The sequence below is a fragment of the Abramis brama genome (genome assembly GCF_963993115.1).
Source record: "Abramis brama genome assembly, chromosome: 10".
NCBI lineage: Eukaryota > Metazoa > Chordata > Actinopteri > Cypriniformes > Leuciscidae > Abramis > Abramis brama.
In genome coordinates, this window is record NC_139972.1 from 2,432,231 (window position 1) to 2,448,812 (window position 16,582).

Consider the following 16,582-nt stretch of genomic DNA (forward strand, 5'->3'; position numbering starts at 1 on the left):
GCTGGAAGGAACTACATAGGTAGCCAACCAGAATGCCTATTACCGCCGTGCCAACCGGCGTGGCAAAACCATTGCGGCAAAAATAAACCAGTCGCATTTGAAAGTCATTCGCGAAATGACCGCCAGGTGGCACAAAGGGATATTGTGCAAAACAGCAGCAATTGCCGCATTTTTTCAATTGCCGAAATGTAAGTGGGGTTAATGTCAATTAACAGTAAGGATGAGATACTACAACTATGGTAAACAGAATAGAATTTTTTTTTAAGGACAGAAAAATAGAATAAAAAGTTAAAAATAGAGACGAGAACAATATAGGCTAACCTATATTTCATATTGTAGGCCTAGATGTCGGTGGGTGCCAAGCCTATTCCCCGGGGGAGTACTGCGATAACAAAAAAACAATAAAACAAAAAACAAATTAATAACAAAAATAACAAACAGAAATAGATGCCTATGTGCAATGAAGCTGATTATTTTTACTATTCTGTTGAGGAATGAGACGAATGAAGAGCGCTTCTCACTCGTGTGAGTGAACCCACACTGGTGTAACAAACGTTTGGGCAGTTTGCAACAAGTAAATTCATGGCCGAGTGGTAGAACTTACGTTTTGATCATTTAGATGACATGGGTTCAAATCCCGAACCAACATGGACTATTGTAATTTTTATATTAGCCTATTAATGCATTTTATAGCCTATTATTGATGCAGAGAGATTTGTCTAGTTCTAAAACTGTTACAACATAGTTTTCTGCTTATATTTATAAAATAAATTTACCATACATTTCCATTTTACACTAAGGAACAAAAATTATACAACAGAATGACTTTACATATGTAGCCTATAATAATTCCAATCATAATTTTAAAAACCGTTCTGTTAAATTTTTCTTTTTTTGGGGGGGTGTTCCACAGTAATCAATGCTACTTCACCAATAGACCATATAAAATATATAAAATAAAGATATGCAACACGCACGTTTAAACGACAAACAATAAAATCAGAACCAGCGTTTCAGTTAATTCGTGGTTCCAGTGGCCGTAATGCATTTGTGGCTTTTCAAAATGTCACAAAGCGGTTTGAGATTATGAATGAAATATTGAAGTTTATAATTAAGTGTTTTGGCACACCACGACGAGTGGCGCTATGCATTGTTCTGAAGTTGGGTTTTATTCTGGCATGTTGAATTAGTGTTCGACAAACGCGGCGGCGCGTTCATTTGGATTTATCTTAACAGCTAAAATAACTTAATTGGCTACTCTGTAATTTTTCGGTCATACAGATAAGAGTAGCCTACATTGTTCAAAACTGTAAACCTTTATTCATATTAGGCTAACGGCAAAAGTTTGTCTGTCGTCTCTGTCTCCGGGAACTGCGCGTCACCAAAATGAACTGAAAGCCACTTGCCTCAGCTCAGTCACGATAAGAAATCGCTTGTCTAAAGACTGATTATGTAATCCATATGAAACCGAGAGGTACAGAGGATTTACTCAAACATGTTTAGCTATCATGTGAGCCTTTCCCAATGAGGAAAGGACAAGGAAAGGGTGAAAATCTCGCTCTAATTAAATGTAGGCTAAATCGCCCTGAATTAAAGTGTAAAAATGTATTTATTCAATAAATAAAATTTATTTTTCAATGTTGCGATATTGTTTCATTTAAGTTCATAATTATTCTATAAATGTTATTTAGTTTAACAGCAGCACGAAGCACTGTGGTTCGAGATTTATTTGATGACAGAAATATTACTACATGTAGCCTAAATTATTTAATTCCTTCATTATCAACACTTTAATAGCCTAATGTCTAGAATAGCGATTTAAGTGTGAATTGCAACTTCTCTTTGTTTTAAGTCAGTCTCAAACTCAGATAGCCTGTTGGGGGGTTTGGAGAAGGCAGTTCAGTTGCTTTAGTGGGGGTGCAGGACAATAGGTGTTAATGTTCCGACTTGGAGAGTGTCGAATAGCCAGTCTGATGAGCAGGCAAAGGCAAAATTCTTTTAAGGATAAATATCAAAATCTCCAAAAGTACAAATGTAGGCCCTATATCTTATTAAAATATAAATATTGTAGTTGTATTTATTGTATTTAAAGGTTTTCCACACAATTTCAATTGAAGTGTTCAATTCAGTTGTTTCAACTGGTTTTGTAGAGTTTTAGAGTGTGTGAGCAGTGTGTGTGATTGTTAACAATCTGATATTATCTAAACATGAACTGTTGACGAAACGCGTTCATGCCATGAAAGAATGGGAGTGATCAGCAAATACAGAGCGCTTTAATTCGCGATCAACCTCGTTTTATTGTAAGGTGAATTCAGCAAGGCTTGCTGTGTCTTTGAAGCAACAAAGGCTATTTGTTAAATTTCTTTTCTTTCGTGATTTGTGTGGATGACACGCAGCGACATATAAAGTATTATCACCTGTATGGTGTGTTTTTCCCTGAAATGTTTAATTTCGAGAAAGACCGGCAAGCGCAGTGAGGGAGACAAAATAAACGTACTAAAAAGAGATCCAGGAGAGGCAAAGAAAAACGTCTGTTCTTAATTTATGTTGCTTTGAACCATTTTGGTTTTGTACCATTTTAATTTTTTAACTTGGCTGCAATTTCGTTGGCAATACACATATAAAATGTCGCAAGAATAGATTGTGTTTCTTATTTTGCATCGCAAAGGGAATAAACTCTAAACTCGATGCAACCCTGTTTTAAATAAATAAACTGTCCCTACACTTTATTTATACCTTGAAATGTTCGATGGGGTTTCACACTTAATTTAGTGTTCTCTTACATTTTCTTTTTTTTTTTATTGAAAGCAATACTGTATTGAAAGTCTTCTCTTTTTTCAATCTGTTTTGAAAAATGTCTTCCGTTGCTATTGCCGGGTATCACTGTCAGTCATCTCAATTTTGTGAATGATTCACAAAACAATAATTTATCAGATTAAAGACGAGCTTCATCTTCATTTTCTGGTGCGATCGACTGACAATCTTCCTTCATAAGTTTTGTTGTCTGTGCAGAGGCTCTACTGGAATGTAGAAAATGTATGTTGTAGTGTAGCCTACAATTCATAATTAAACAAAACGCTTGACTTTAATAAACAGTTACTTATTTAAGCATCAAGAACGGTAAAACATAAACGCTGTCGGCTACACTGAGATTCGATCTCGGATCGCTTGAAGCTCCATGAGGCTCATGTTGTTGCGTTGACCACAGAGCTATAGTCTGAATGCTGTTAAGATAACGTCTTATGGTCGTGCAAACCCTCATTGATGTAGCCTAATATTTTTCAATTGCAATGTTTTATGTTGAAAATGTTTTCATTATTAAATTTATTCAATTTAATTTCAGTAATTTCAGTATTGTGATTATGAATTCGTTCAATGTTTAATTTGAATTGATCTGCTACCAGCTTTCAATCGCTCTCAATGAGCCGCGGCACGGCGGCAGATTACGCAATAGAGAGAATAAACAGACACTGTGCAAATCTCTGTGATTTGTAACGCCTCTTAGCGGTAAGAGGCTGCAAATACACTCCCGCAATTTACCGCCACGGGAACTGTGGCGGTAAAAGTAGTATTCTTGTTGAGTACCATCTGTACATGACATTCCTTCCGGGTTAGTGACATCACTAATTTTTGGATTTCTAGATTATCATGACAGAATATGCTAATCAATGACTAGAAGATAACTGCATCAGCTACACAAATTCATCAACTAACCATTCAGAAATGTCTTGTTGCATTCTACGTTGTCACTTCTTCTTGAGTCTCCCCATCATTGACTCTGTTGACATCTAGTGATGGGGCCGATCTGATCCAGTATCGCTATCGGGACCGATACCAGCGTAATTCACGTATCGGATTTTCCTGATCCAACCTGCGGAGACATCCGATATCCATGAGTCATGTCTGCGCTTTAACGTAGTCTGCTGAAATGACTCCAAAAGTGATTCCCCGGCTAGTCTGCTAGCTGGCTGGCTGCAAACTGCGGAATGGATTTCCTGAACAGAGGCGCAGCTCAATGAGACACAGAGTTATGAGACACACTCAGGAAATCCATTCCGCAGTTTGCGGCTAGCCAACAACGTACGCTGTGTGGAAATACTTAACACTGTAAACACCGCAGAGCAAGACAGCAAAATGCAATGTTTGCAAAGCCGTAATTCAGAGAGGCGGAAGCTCCCTCGCGTGTTGCGTCGTGCAACACAACGAACGCAATCAAACATTTAAAAAATCACCACGTTACTGTGCGTTCACATCAAATGCGAATAGCGCGTCAAATTCGCGTCTACCGCGTCTAGTTGGACGCTTGAATATTTTGAATCCATTTGCGCGTCCAGAGAAAAATTGACGCGTGTAAAAAGCAAAAGTTTGAAGTGAAATTGAAACGCGTCTGAGGCAAAATCCGCTTGACTGTTTGCAAGATGCTAATGTCGACGGAGCGAGGATCACTCTTCAGATAGTGTGTGTGTAAGATGTTTACACTTGCACTTTTCTTATATTTCAAGACGAAGTATTTGACATTTTGGGAATGTAATAAATATTGACATGACAATCAATTTGAAACCCTTAGAGTTGCATATTTGTTTTCAGAATGAGATTTTTCCTGTTAACAGGATTTCCTGTTTTTCTGACTGCCTTTTCTGACCTTATACTTACCTCAAGTTTCCTTTCTGGACATGCATACATGCGTACATATCATACTTGCCTGTTGCAAAGTTTATTTTAGCATCATATAAAATAAACCATAATGATAATAATAATATTAAAGCAAACACAGCTCTGGTATCAGAAAAGTATCGGTATTGGCCGATATCCAAATTCAGGGATCGGATCAGAAGTGAAAAAATGTGTATCGGTGCATCACTAGATACTACAAAGCAAAACAGACTTTAAGCTAAACAGATTAATTGCATAATCTTCATATTCATTAACAGGATATAGACTTAATGTGTGTCATTGTTCTCTACAGGTTGTGGGGTTGTGGCTTTACAGATGAAGGTTGTGCTGCTCTGGCTTCAGCTCTGAGATCAAACCCCTCACACCTGAGAAATCTGAATCTGTCTGAGAATAAACTAGGAGACTCAGGAGTGAAGCTGTTATCTGCTGTACTTGAGAATCCTCACTGTAAACTGGAGGGACTGGTGTAAGATCATCTCTACCATAAAGACTCAAATTGTGTGTGTCCAGCTGAAAAGAGGGAATTGGTGTGTGTTTCACCTGAACCAGGACTGTCACCATATCAGATTTATCACTACATGATTATCATGGCCAAAATAACACACAATAACAATATATCGCCATATCTATGGAAATCTTGAAAACAAGTATAATAATGCTATCAGTCAAATTCATCTTTACTTTGTTTTGTTTTTTATTTCTGAAAAAGAAGAATCACTCCATCACATACAAAAGTAACAATTACACTTAATGGCGACCAGTTTGAAATAACGGTAACACTTTATCACAAGTATACAGTAATACAGCGCTTATAAATGATTTGCAAACTATTTGTTTATAGTTAATGAATAGTATATAATAGTATAAGCTGTAGATAATACATTAAGTGACTAAATACAAATAGTGAGTTCTTCATTCGTTGTCACTGTAATTAAAAAAGTGTTATTGTTTAATTAGCTCTTATGTAAAGAGTTAGATAATGCTTTAACAACATATTAAAGGGGGGGTGAAACACTCAGTTTCAGTCAATCTCATGTTAATCTTGAGTACCTATAGAGTAGTATTGCATCCTTCATATCTCCAAAAAGTCTTTAGTTTTATTATATTTATAAAAGAAAGATAGGCTGTACCGAGTCTTTCCGGAAAAAACCAAGCGGCTGGAGGCGTGCCGTGTGGGCGGTGGTTACGCGCCGATAGCTAACAACACACAGATATTTGAAGCAGTTTGTCTATGAGTTTTACTCACCGCCTGCGGTTCCAACGCACGACCGTGAACCTTTATCGTTGGGACTGCTAAATCCGGCGTCGAACTGGGCCTTGTTTATAAAACAATCATAGTCGAAATGCAGGGAACAAACAAAGTCCTGTGACTGCAGCGAGCACAGCGCTTTGATGGGCGTAGCTGCTACTGCTTTCGCTCTCTCGCTCTAGTCTATGGATGCGCGCGCGCCCTTCCGGGAGAAGTGCCCTTAGGACCCGTATAAAGAAATTCCGCCCCATCTGACGTCACACAGGCCCATACTCAAAAAAAACTTTCCGAAACTTGTGACAAACCGGAAGGAGTATTTTTGGTACAGAAATACTCCATCAAACGTACAACTTAATTTTTGAAACTTTGTCCATGTTTAGCATGGGAATCCAACTCTTTAACAGTATAAAAAACTCAGTATGCATGAAATAGCATTTCACCCCCCCCTTTAACCATAAATAGCCCTTATTGGACATTAATTAAATTAGTATTAAGAGTTCATAATTTTTACAGATACATTAAGCACACACTCTCTCTCTCACACACACACACTAGAAAGGAGAGATCCCCTGATATGATTGTAAAGTGCTTTGGGTGTACAGTAGTACATATGAAAGCGCTATATAAATTCCTCATCCATTCTAGGCTGGGCTGATACACCTATCCCCGATTCGGAACACACTATAATGAATACCCGTTATTTATAGCGTGCTTCTTAAAAGATCATTTAACAAAGTAAATGCCAAAATCATCCAGGAAATTATGGAGTTCTGCTGGACACACACACACACATTCCTTAAAATGTTTACAAATACATTATGCACACTCACACACACGTTCCTTAAAATGTTTACAAATACATTAAGCACACACACATACACATAGAAATAATGATTTTTATACTGTAAAAACTGTATATTCTCTCCCCTAACTGACTGAAATTACTGATGTATTTTGACAATGTGAACTAATGACTATTTCTATATATTTTATATTGACAGCATTAAGTTATGTTCTTTTTTAAGAGTTATGTTTATCTTATTCATCAACAGGATATAGGCATAATGTGTGTCATTGTTCTCTACAGGTTGTGTGATTGTGGTGTGACAGATGAAGGTTGTGCTGCTCTGGCTTCAGCTCTGAGATCAAACCCCTCACACCTGAGAGAACTGGATCTGTCTGAGAATAAACTAGGAGACTCAGGAGTGAAGCTGCTGAAGGATCTGAAGGATGATCCACATTATAAACTGGAGATACTATGGTAAGAATAGTTCTTAACGATTTTCATCATATTTTCATTTAAAATTCATATGGCTGATTTACTCACTAGAAATAAAAGTAAATTGCACCAGGTTCAGTAAAATTGTGTGTGTAAATATTTTGTCTGAGATCATCAGATAATGAGTCTTAAATTCAGCTTCAGTTTCTGTAGGTCTCTGAACTTTAAACTGTGCTTAATAGGAGTTTAATTCTGCTCTTAGTTTTGTGACTGATTATAAAAATAATGTTATTTTCAGCTTTTCCCCTTTAACTGTCTCTGTGTGTGTGATGATCTGAGATTTGGGTTGTTTGTTATTAACTGATATTAAATGTGTAGTGAGTGTAATGATCATTTCTGCTGGTTCTGTATCAGCTGTCCGTTGTGTGAAAGTGACCTTTCATGTGCTTTTGATTTTGTAAAGTGACTTTGAGCATCAGATAGAAGCTATATTATCATGTTTGAGGATGAATTAGTATAGATTATCTAGTTAGTTTCCTTATGAAAAGATGTGACAGACGTAATATCTCATACTGCATATATGACTGTTTGTGTGTTTTATTTTAGGATTGGCAATCATGTGGCAGTCTGATCTGATGATCATCTGATGGTGAATAAGGATCCACTGCAGAGACTCACAGTCAACAGAATCAACAGAGACTGAAGATACAGTGACTTCACTGTTATAAATTAAGACTTCATTTAGATTTCAACAATCCTCTAACAGACCTGATAAGGCGGCAGTGAAACACCTTTTATTTCACAGCAAATTACAGTTTCTCATTCATAGATTGACCATTTTATTTGTATAAACATACAGTAACTCAAAAAGTTTTGTGTAAATATAGAGCCTGAATGTGTTTGTGTTGTACCAGCAGAGGGAGACAAAGACTAATGAAAGATTAATTTCTCATAATTATGAGAAGGGGAAAAAAACAGTTAAGCACACTTTTGAAAATCAAACAAAGGAAGCTTGAGTGTATAAATCTTTTTAATAATAGTTGTATACGTTTGAATTAATATTTTAAAGGTGTCATATGATGCGTTTTCATGTTTTTCTTTTTCTTTAGTGTGTTATGTAGCAGTTTGTGCATGTATAAGATCTGCTAACTTAGAAAGCTTAAAGTTTCCTACAAAAATATTTATTCTATCTGATGCACTTTATTATTTTGGGCCGTTCCAGACGAAAGATGAGCATCGTGAAACAATCGTGGTGATTTCTGTGGTCATGGCTCCTAAATGTCGTACAGTGAGAACAGTTCATAGATGCTGTTGTCACGGTCTTTTGATCAAAGATAGCCTGTGATCATTTGCTGACAGTGTCATGATCATTTACTCACATTCTAATGCTGATAATATAATTTGTAAAGAAAATTGTACATTAAATAGGGAAGTTAAATCCGGGAAACTTTTACAAAAGAAACAAACACACAAACACACACAAATGCATGTCTCTTTGTAGTCTCGGCGAAGCGGTTTCATCAGCAGCATCTACACACAAAAAAACAAAAGTTGAACATGAAAAATGTTTTTGTGCAAGTGCAAAATTTGTGCAAAATGTCATTTGCTGCTACGACCTACGTCTACTGCAACGTATGCAAATGCAACATGAAATGGATTATTGATCAACGCGTTAAATACATGGCGCTAAAACTTAAAACTACTTTCCTTAACCCTCTGGGGTCTGAGTTGTTTTCTGGGCCTTGGAGGTGTTCTGACATGCTCTGACATTTGTGCTTATTTCTGGGGGGGGGGGCCGAGGCCGAGGCCGAGGGGGGGGGGGCATTTATCCCCAATAAAGTTACCATAAACTTCGCAGCTTTAAAAAACAAACATCATTCCTAATGCCGAAACATGACAGCCAATACGAGTCAGAGTAACGTTAGGGCAGAAATGTTTTCAAAGTCTTTTACACCGCGAGTCTGACAACTGGACACACTGCCGAACAAAGTACCGCACGTCGGAAAGCAAGCCTGAGGTAAGTTAGTTTACAATGTTAACTGTCCTGTCAGATCCAGACAGCGATGTTGCCAATGTCATTATTTTTAATTTTGACATAGAAGTGGGCGAGATGATATCGCGAGCGGGCGCGGGCGCCGTGAGCGCTGAGCGAGCAGGAACAACAGTTAGTGCAGTGTTATTCATTGCGCGGCTCGCGAGGCGGTAAATAATACGGTGATATGATAATGCATTCACTAGAGATATTTCATAAAAACATTAATAACAAGTACATAACCCGTTAAAAACTTAAAGTGTCAGCTCTATTACAAATAATTTCGATTGGATTGAAAGGGGTGGTTTATAGAGAGAACGTGAAAAAACTTGATCGATTGAAAACCGAAACTGAAAGGACGACGTATGACGCGCTGAACGAGCTGTTCTCCTGATGAATAAAGTGTCATATAAATGAGTATCCTTTCATTCTATAATTCTCCTTTCACTCAGCATCTGTGAAGTGAAGCAGGACAACGGCTCACCAGTCCTTGTTTCAGATTATCATACAGACGACTGGTTTGGGGCATTTTTAATGCGTGATAAATAGTAGTAGTAAATAGTTTTTTTTTCTCTGACACCCGAAGAAACACGTAGATCAGCGGCCCATTGGTTCTTTTCTTGATTTACACTGGGCTAGCCCAATCACATCTTTAATGTGAAGTATAGAAATATACTCTTTCAAGTATAGAAATTAGTACAAAACTAATTATGAAAGTTTCCTCTTTTTCAGTGCATTTGTTTTACAATATATGGCTATTACTATCATGGGATTAATATTATAACTATTATTGTAGCAGTAATGTAGACAGACACTGAAACTAAAGGAGTTTTGAAATTTTCTTTGTTTAATTTGCACTAGATTGATGAATTTAACATTAAAAAGCACAAAATTTTCTTACGGGGGAGCATGCCCCCCTAGAATGGCAAAGGTCCACTCATCACAGTGATCCAAAAATCCTGTGAGAAACACTGGTAATACTATGCCAATGCAGCTTACAGGGGTTTGGGGGGCATTCATCACTGTGGAGTATAGTTCAATTCTATTAATAAGTGAGAATTTCATCTATTCGTGTTAACTCTTACGCGTTACGGGGGGGGGGGGGGGGGGCGGGGGTTATATATGCCGCATCCTTCTCACCTTTTTTACCCCTGACCTGTTTTCATGCCTGGACAATATATTGATTTAAACATTTTACAACGTGTTTTGTGTGAAAAAGCTTTATGCGGCAGCTCATTAATATGTAAGCTTTTCACACCTGAGAAAGACAAAGACCCTCCCCTAACGGCCCTATTAGAAGCTATCAGGCCCTATCATTCTGAGCAACCTTGCACAAAGAATGAGGAGATTTAAAAAAGAATGGCTTTTAGATTGTTTGATTTATTTACAACACAACATAATCCAAAGATACAAAACAAATGACAAAAAAGCACTTATTGAACACACTAATCCAAAGACAGAGACCTTTGTGCCATTCCTAAAAACATTGTACATACCTTTCATTTCCAAGGTGTTTGATTTTCACTTTACCATGTTCATGTACAGAGACTCATGTGAATGTTGAAGTCAGCAGGAGTGGCATCTGGGCCCTAAAAAAAAAAAAAAAGTGAACATACTGATATCAATAGAAAGGCCTGCACGATTTGGGAATAAATTTTAGATTTTTCTGGTTAAAATTGCTTTTTAAAATTCACAGAATACACACATACACACACACATAAATGTTTCCAACAATATATAATATAATGAACACCAGGTTTGTTGTGCCTTGTAGGCATAGGCTATGCGCAGTGCTGCATAAAATAATAATAACAATAACCATAGCAGCCTATAAATCTTCCAAAATATTTCAGTAACAACTAAGCTAGAGAAAAATATATTGATTATCATGTTACTTCAAATGTTTCCATTCGTTATGATGATATGAAATGAGATAATAGTAAAAACATGAAGCCGTTTGGTGCTTTTCAAACGCGATCGCGATCCAGAATATGATACATTCAAATGCGATCGCGCTCAAATATAAAACATTATGGTTACCATATACATATCTACATTTGAGCAGATATCCACAAACACAGTAACAGTAAACACGGGTCTAAATATTATAATATTTACCATATATCTAGCAACAGTTCAACTGCAATGTGAAATTTATGCAACAATAACAAACTAATATGTAAGAATTTCTTACCTTACATCTTTCTTGTCTTCAAATCGCGTTCTTCTTCTTCTGAGGTAATTCCAATGTAAGCTCACGGCGCGTCTTTCAAACTCGACGAAAAGCAGAGACTTGTTAAGTGTTTTGGTGTTTTGTTTTTGAGGTAACGAGCGCGTTCGCGTTCCATGTGGAGATTTGCATGTGAATATCTTTTGCGCGAGTGGGCGTGTTCAAATTAAAAAGGAAAATTAGGAAGCGTTTGAGAAGCTGGACATCTTGTTGGTTTTATACAAATTACTTAAACAGAGAATATTTGTTTTCAGTTTGAATCCGATCATTTAAAAGTACACACTTAAATGTTTATAAAGGTATATGGCTCATAAATGTGTGACAAGTATTCGCTGAGTTTTGTTTCAGTTTATAGACGTGCTCAAGAAAATAAAGTTCACCGCAACGGAGAGGCAGAACGCACACCCTGTTTATTTTCTTTATTTTACAAAAGCATTGTAAGTGGACACATACAAAAGTAAAAATATCACAGATTCTTTTTTTATATTTCTTTTTTCTGTATGACCATAAATGACGGAGTAATTTAAGTTTATAGTGCTACAATGTGAAGAAAATCCGGCAAAATGCACCGGCATGTTTGCCGACCTCAGGGTTAAGCTCCATTTGCAAAATTGGCATGCCAAGTTCACCTCTTTTCCTTAACCATGACCACATCCATATTCTCCTCTTTCACTTCCTGTTTTTTTTCAGCGCACATAAAAAACACAATTGTGATTCATCTCAAGTGTGGGTAGCTGCAGCTTGAAGTAACGGTTAGTTGAGCATGTCGAACGGTTTCTCATTTATCGTGAAAGCTGCCTGTTCCGCATAAAAGCCAGATTCATAGAGAGAGAGAGATTCACAACAACTCCATTCACTCCAATGGAATGGTTTATTACAGCAATGGCGGCTCGTGGAGCCTCTCAATAGTTCCCGGAAGTAGCAGCAGCGCGGTAGAGTTTCAGCAGAACAGACCGTTGGTGATGCACTTTTAAAAGTAAGACGTTTAAAGAATAAGATTACCATATATACCCGACTATAAGACGACCCTGAATATAAGACGACCCCCCCATTTTCCAGACTTATTTTTGGGACAAAAGGAGATTTTTGTGGAAAAAATCTGGTTTTAACAGAAAATAATTTTATTTAAAAATTGCAGTGATAATTCATTCTCTCTCTTCCAGCGCGTGCGCGCACCTTTCTCTCTCTCTCTCTCTTGCTGTGTCTCGCGCACGCACCTCTCTGTCTCTGTCTCTCTCTCTCTCTCTTGCTCTGCGTCTCGCGCGCGCACCCCTCTCTCTCCCTCTCTCTCTCTCTCGCTCGCTCTGCGTCCCGCATGGCAGAGAGGAGCAGCGTTTTAATCAGTGGTGGAGCCAGAGGGGGGTCCGGGGTGGCACTGGACACCCCTGACATGCGATTGGCCACCCCGGGTGCCACCCCAAAATTTTATTTGCTACTGGCAGTTGCTGATGCTGATTTAAAAAAAAAAAAAATTACGTTCGCCGGCAGCGCGGCGCGCGCGCAGTTTTCAAACGGACGAGCAGAGGACGAGAGATGGTTGCAAGATACCGAACTTCACCGAATAAGAAAACATCATATTTGAAGTAAGTTTTTAAGGTTTAGCATCAGGGTGGTTTGCTCCGAATAGCCTACATTAGGCCTAATACACGCATATGCAGTACCTTGCCGTGTGTACGTTACAGTATACAAATGTTCTAGCTAATGTGAGGATAGGAGATCAAAACGCAGGCAAAGAAGAGCAGAAACAAGTGATATCATAATGCGATCACTATAGGACTATGAAGCTTTATGGGTGTAGGGTGTTGAAGGAGTCGATCTACTGTGTTTTGATCATCATTATGAATCTGATCTAGATGTAGTCTTTGATAAAAATGCGATTTTCTCAGCTTTTTGCTCATGTTGCTTTTTATGAAACTTGCCAACATTCAAGTGTTGATAAAAAAAGATGCACAAAGCTAGAATAAAACAATTTTTTGTCTGTCCATTCTTTTGGTAGCCTATGTTCAGATATTCATACAACAAAATATTCTGGGTTGCCATGAAATTGTGAAAATTACCAAAAACACCATTTTTTTTATAGGCTACTGCGAGAAAGAGTTAAGATAAAAATGTTGGTAATTGGATGATGATTAGAATATAAATATGATTGGAATCATATTTTAAATTTGTCATATTTTTGAACAGGGTCAATTAAACATGAAAAGAAAGGGAGAGATATCAGAGTACTTTTTAAATAAGCACAAACATAGTCCAGTCATTTTATGAAAAAAGGTTGAACAAATCGCAACAGAAGCAAACTCAAATAATTTTGTATCCTCAATATGTCCTGAGTAAGGAAAAAAAGTCTAGAAGAATCCCATTAGGGGAAAGTTTCGAAAACTGTTTCTGGGGATTCACTTTTTATTTTACCTTTTGTCCTTTGCATTCTCCTTACCATTGTCTCCTGTTCTTCCCTCAGACTCGTCCCCCAGAAACAGTCCCAAACCCAATCTCTTGCTTCTGTTGAGTTTGCTTCTGTTGCAATTTGTTCAAGGTTGACCCCCATTTTGGCTTAAAATGACTAACAGGCAGATCAGGTGCAAACAGATCCCAGCCCTTGCATCACCACTGGCTAGTCAGAGTCAGTGTGGTCAGACTTCAGGACCAGCAACAGGTCAGAGCATCTACCAGACACAGGCAGTCAATCACATACCCAATTCAGGAATTTAAGTTGAGATGATTTTGCCAGATTAAAAGGATAGTTCACCCAAAAATGAACACACAAAAAATAATTATATTTAGAAAGAATAATTATAAATTATTATAAAGAAAGAATTATGTTGTATTAAATCTTCCTAGGATAAGATTTTATATTGATGGGCAATACAATTGTTTACATTTTTCAAGTACAATAAAAAAAAAAACAGGTTTTTTTTGTAAATGTGAGTTTTTTTGTAAATAAACGCAGCAGTACATAACAGACACATGCTACGGTATCTTATCTCCTTGGTGCTTAAGCTTTGTTTTCTGCAAATATTTTGGATGTTCAACACTTATAGACACAAACAGAGTGACCCAATTCCTTCCATAAGCTTTTCCACTGTGTGTGTGTGTGTGTACTGTGTACCCCCGAAAGTAGCAGTGGCCACCCCCTGGCCACCCCATGTATAAAACTCTAGTTCCGCCACTGGTTTTAATTCAGTTAAACAGATATTATGTTGCTTCTCTAATTTACATGAAAGTATAGCCTAAATCATTTGTCTTAATGGGTCGCGTTTCAGTCACTATTTCATATTAATTCCGTTGTTCTTTCTCCCTTTCCCCCCGTGATTTTGTCTATATCGCGAATATAAGACGACCCCCCATTTTTCAGCCTATTTTTAGGACAAAAAACCTCGTCTTATATTCGGGTATATACGGTATATATTATCAGTACATCTGAATCAAATTAACTTGTGTATTAAAGCATGCTAGTTGATTATTGCTCTCTAAATTAGTAGTTTTATGGGATGTTATCTGATAATAGATTAGGCTAAGATAGGTTATTGGATAAACTCAGTCACACATAAAAAACCATAGACAGTCATTAATGGTTAAACCCGTTCTATTAATGCAGTTTTATCCATCGTTGTGTAATTAGAGGAAAAAGCTTCTAAATGGGGGTTAAATATAACATTGGGGTGTATGATATAGTGATGGGTGGAAGTGGTAAAATGAGAATATTGGTTTCATTCCTTAGTAAATGTGTAATAATGGGGGAAAAAATAATTATTTTAGAATGCATATTTGAGTAAGCAAAGCCTTATTGGTGGAGTTTTTTAGGCACTGTGATTCTAGTCATGAGCAATGTATTTAAACAAGTGTCAGTTGTTAACATTTCAAAGAGTTTAAATTCACCTGACATGGAAAGTGTACCAACCTACCCATACTCAGGGGTGTGAAGTAACGAATTACAAATACTCACGTTACTGTAATTAAGTAGGGTTTTTTTTCAGAAATTGTACTTTTTTGAGTAATTTAAAAATTGTGTAATTTTACTTTTACTTGAGTACATTTTAAGTGATGTATCGGTACTTTTACTCCGCTATTTTCCTTCTGTTTGTGGTCGTTACTCGTTGCATGCTTGTTTTAATTTTATTTTTATCCATCAACGTGATTGGATCAAGTAGTCGGTCTTGTGACTGTTATCAAATCAAATTAAGCATAGAAAACTTTAACCGCCTATTCCTGTTGTTACTCGTGACTGCTGTGGAAGTGCATTCTTCAAGCATCAGTTCAATCCAGATATCAGCATCTTCCTCTAATATGCTAAGGTACATTTCACATTTCTGCTTAATATGATATTTATATAGGCTGGGCTATCTACAGGGCCTAACATTTGGTGTGAGGTTGGGGGTATTGCGTGATGAGTTCATAATGCGGTGAATTCCCGCTCCCATTTACTTCACAATCACATTATAGAGAGACGCGCGTCGTGATCTGTGCACTGCCACGTCTCGCGCTTGCCATGCCACCAGATTCAGAATCCGTGCACCTTATGAACCATGGCGTTAACTTAAAATGCATTTCTGTCAGTGTGTGACTACAGCTCATTAATAAACAACGTTTTTTGATTGATCCATTTCATACAATGTCCGTCTTCATTTGGCAAGTGCACTTGCACAAAAACATTTTTCATGTTCAACTTTTGTTTTTTTGTGTGTAGATGCTGCTGATGAAACCGCTTCGCCGAGACTACAAAGAGACATGCATTTGTGTGTGTTTGTGTGTTTGTTTCTTTTGTAAAAGTTTCCCGGATTTAACTTCCCTATTTAATGTACAATTTTCTTTACAAATTATATTATCAGCATTAGAATGTGAGTAAATGTAGCTGTGTAAAATGTAAGGGATGATGCCACCCTTCTAGAACAATGTGCATTTACGTTTAAATTATAACATATTTAATAGCATGGAATTACAGTGTAATTAGTGTTAGCCTACTATCTTAGGCTTATTCAGTGCATTAGGTGAGGTAAACTGATAATATTAGTGATTCTCATTTATCAAAACACTAAAAGTGGTACCATTTGGAGAGAAATTGGGTATTTTTTAATCTCTCTATTTAACCCATCTCATGGTGTGTGATGCTGAACTATCATATGAGTTTCTAAAGGTTTTTGAATTCTTTGCAGTTATGAATATTGATATTTTATGTGCAAC

General features: G+C 37.2%; 1 protein-coding gene across 3 annotated transcripts in view; it reads left to right on the forward strand.

Moving 5' to 3' along the window:
- Positions 1-8,322, forward strand: part of LOC311091384 (uncharacterized protein) — a 64,312-nt gene extending 55,990 nt beyond the window's left edge. For all 3 annotated transcript variants that reach the window (XM_084127330.1, XM_084127331.1, XM_084127332.1), the window contains 3 exons: positions 4,967-5,140; positions 7,011-7,184; positions 7,749-8,322. In XM_084127330.1, coding sequence (XP_083983456.1) covers positions 4,967-5,140; positions 7,011-7,184; positions 7,749-7,773 — 373 coding nt within the window. In that variant the 3' untranslated portion in view covers positions 7,774-8,322. The remainder of the gene's footprint in view (positions 1-4,966; positions 5,141-7,010; positions 7,185-7,748) is intronic.
- The last annotated feature ends 8,260 nt before the right edge of the window (positions 8,323-16,582 follow it).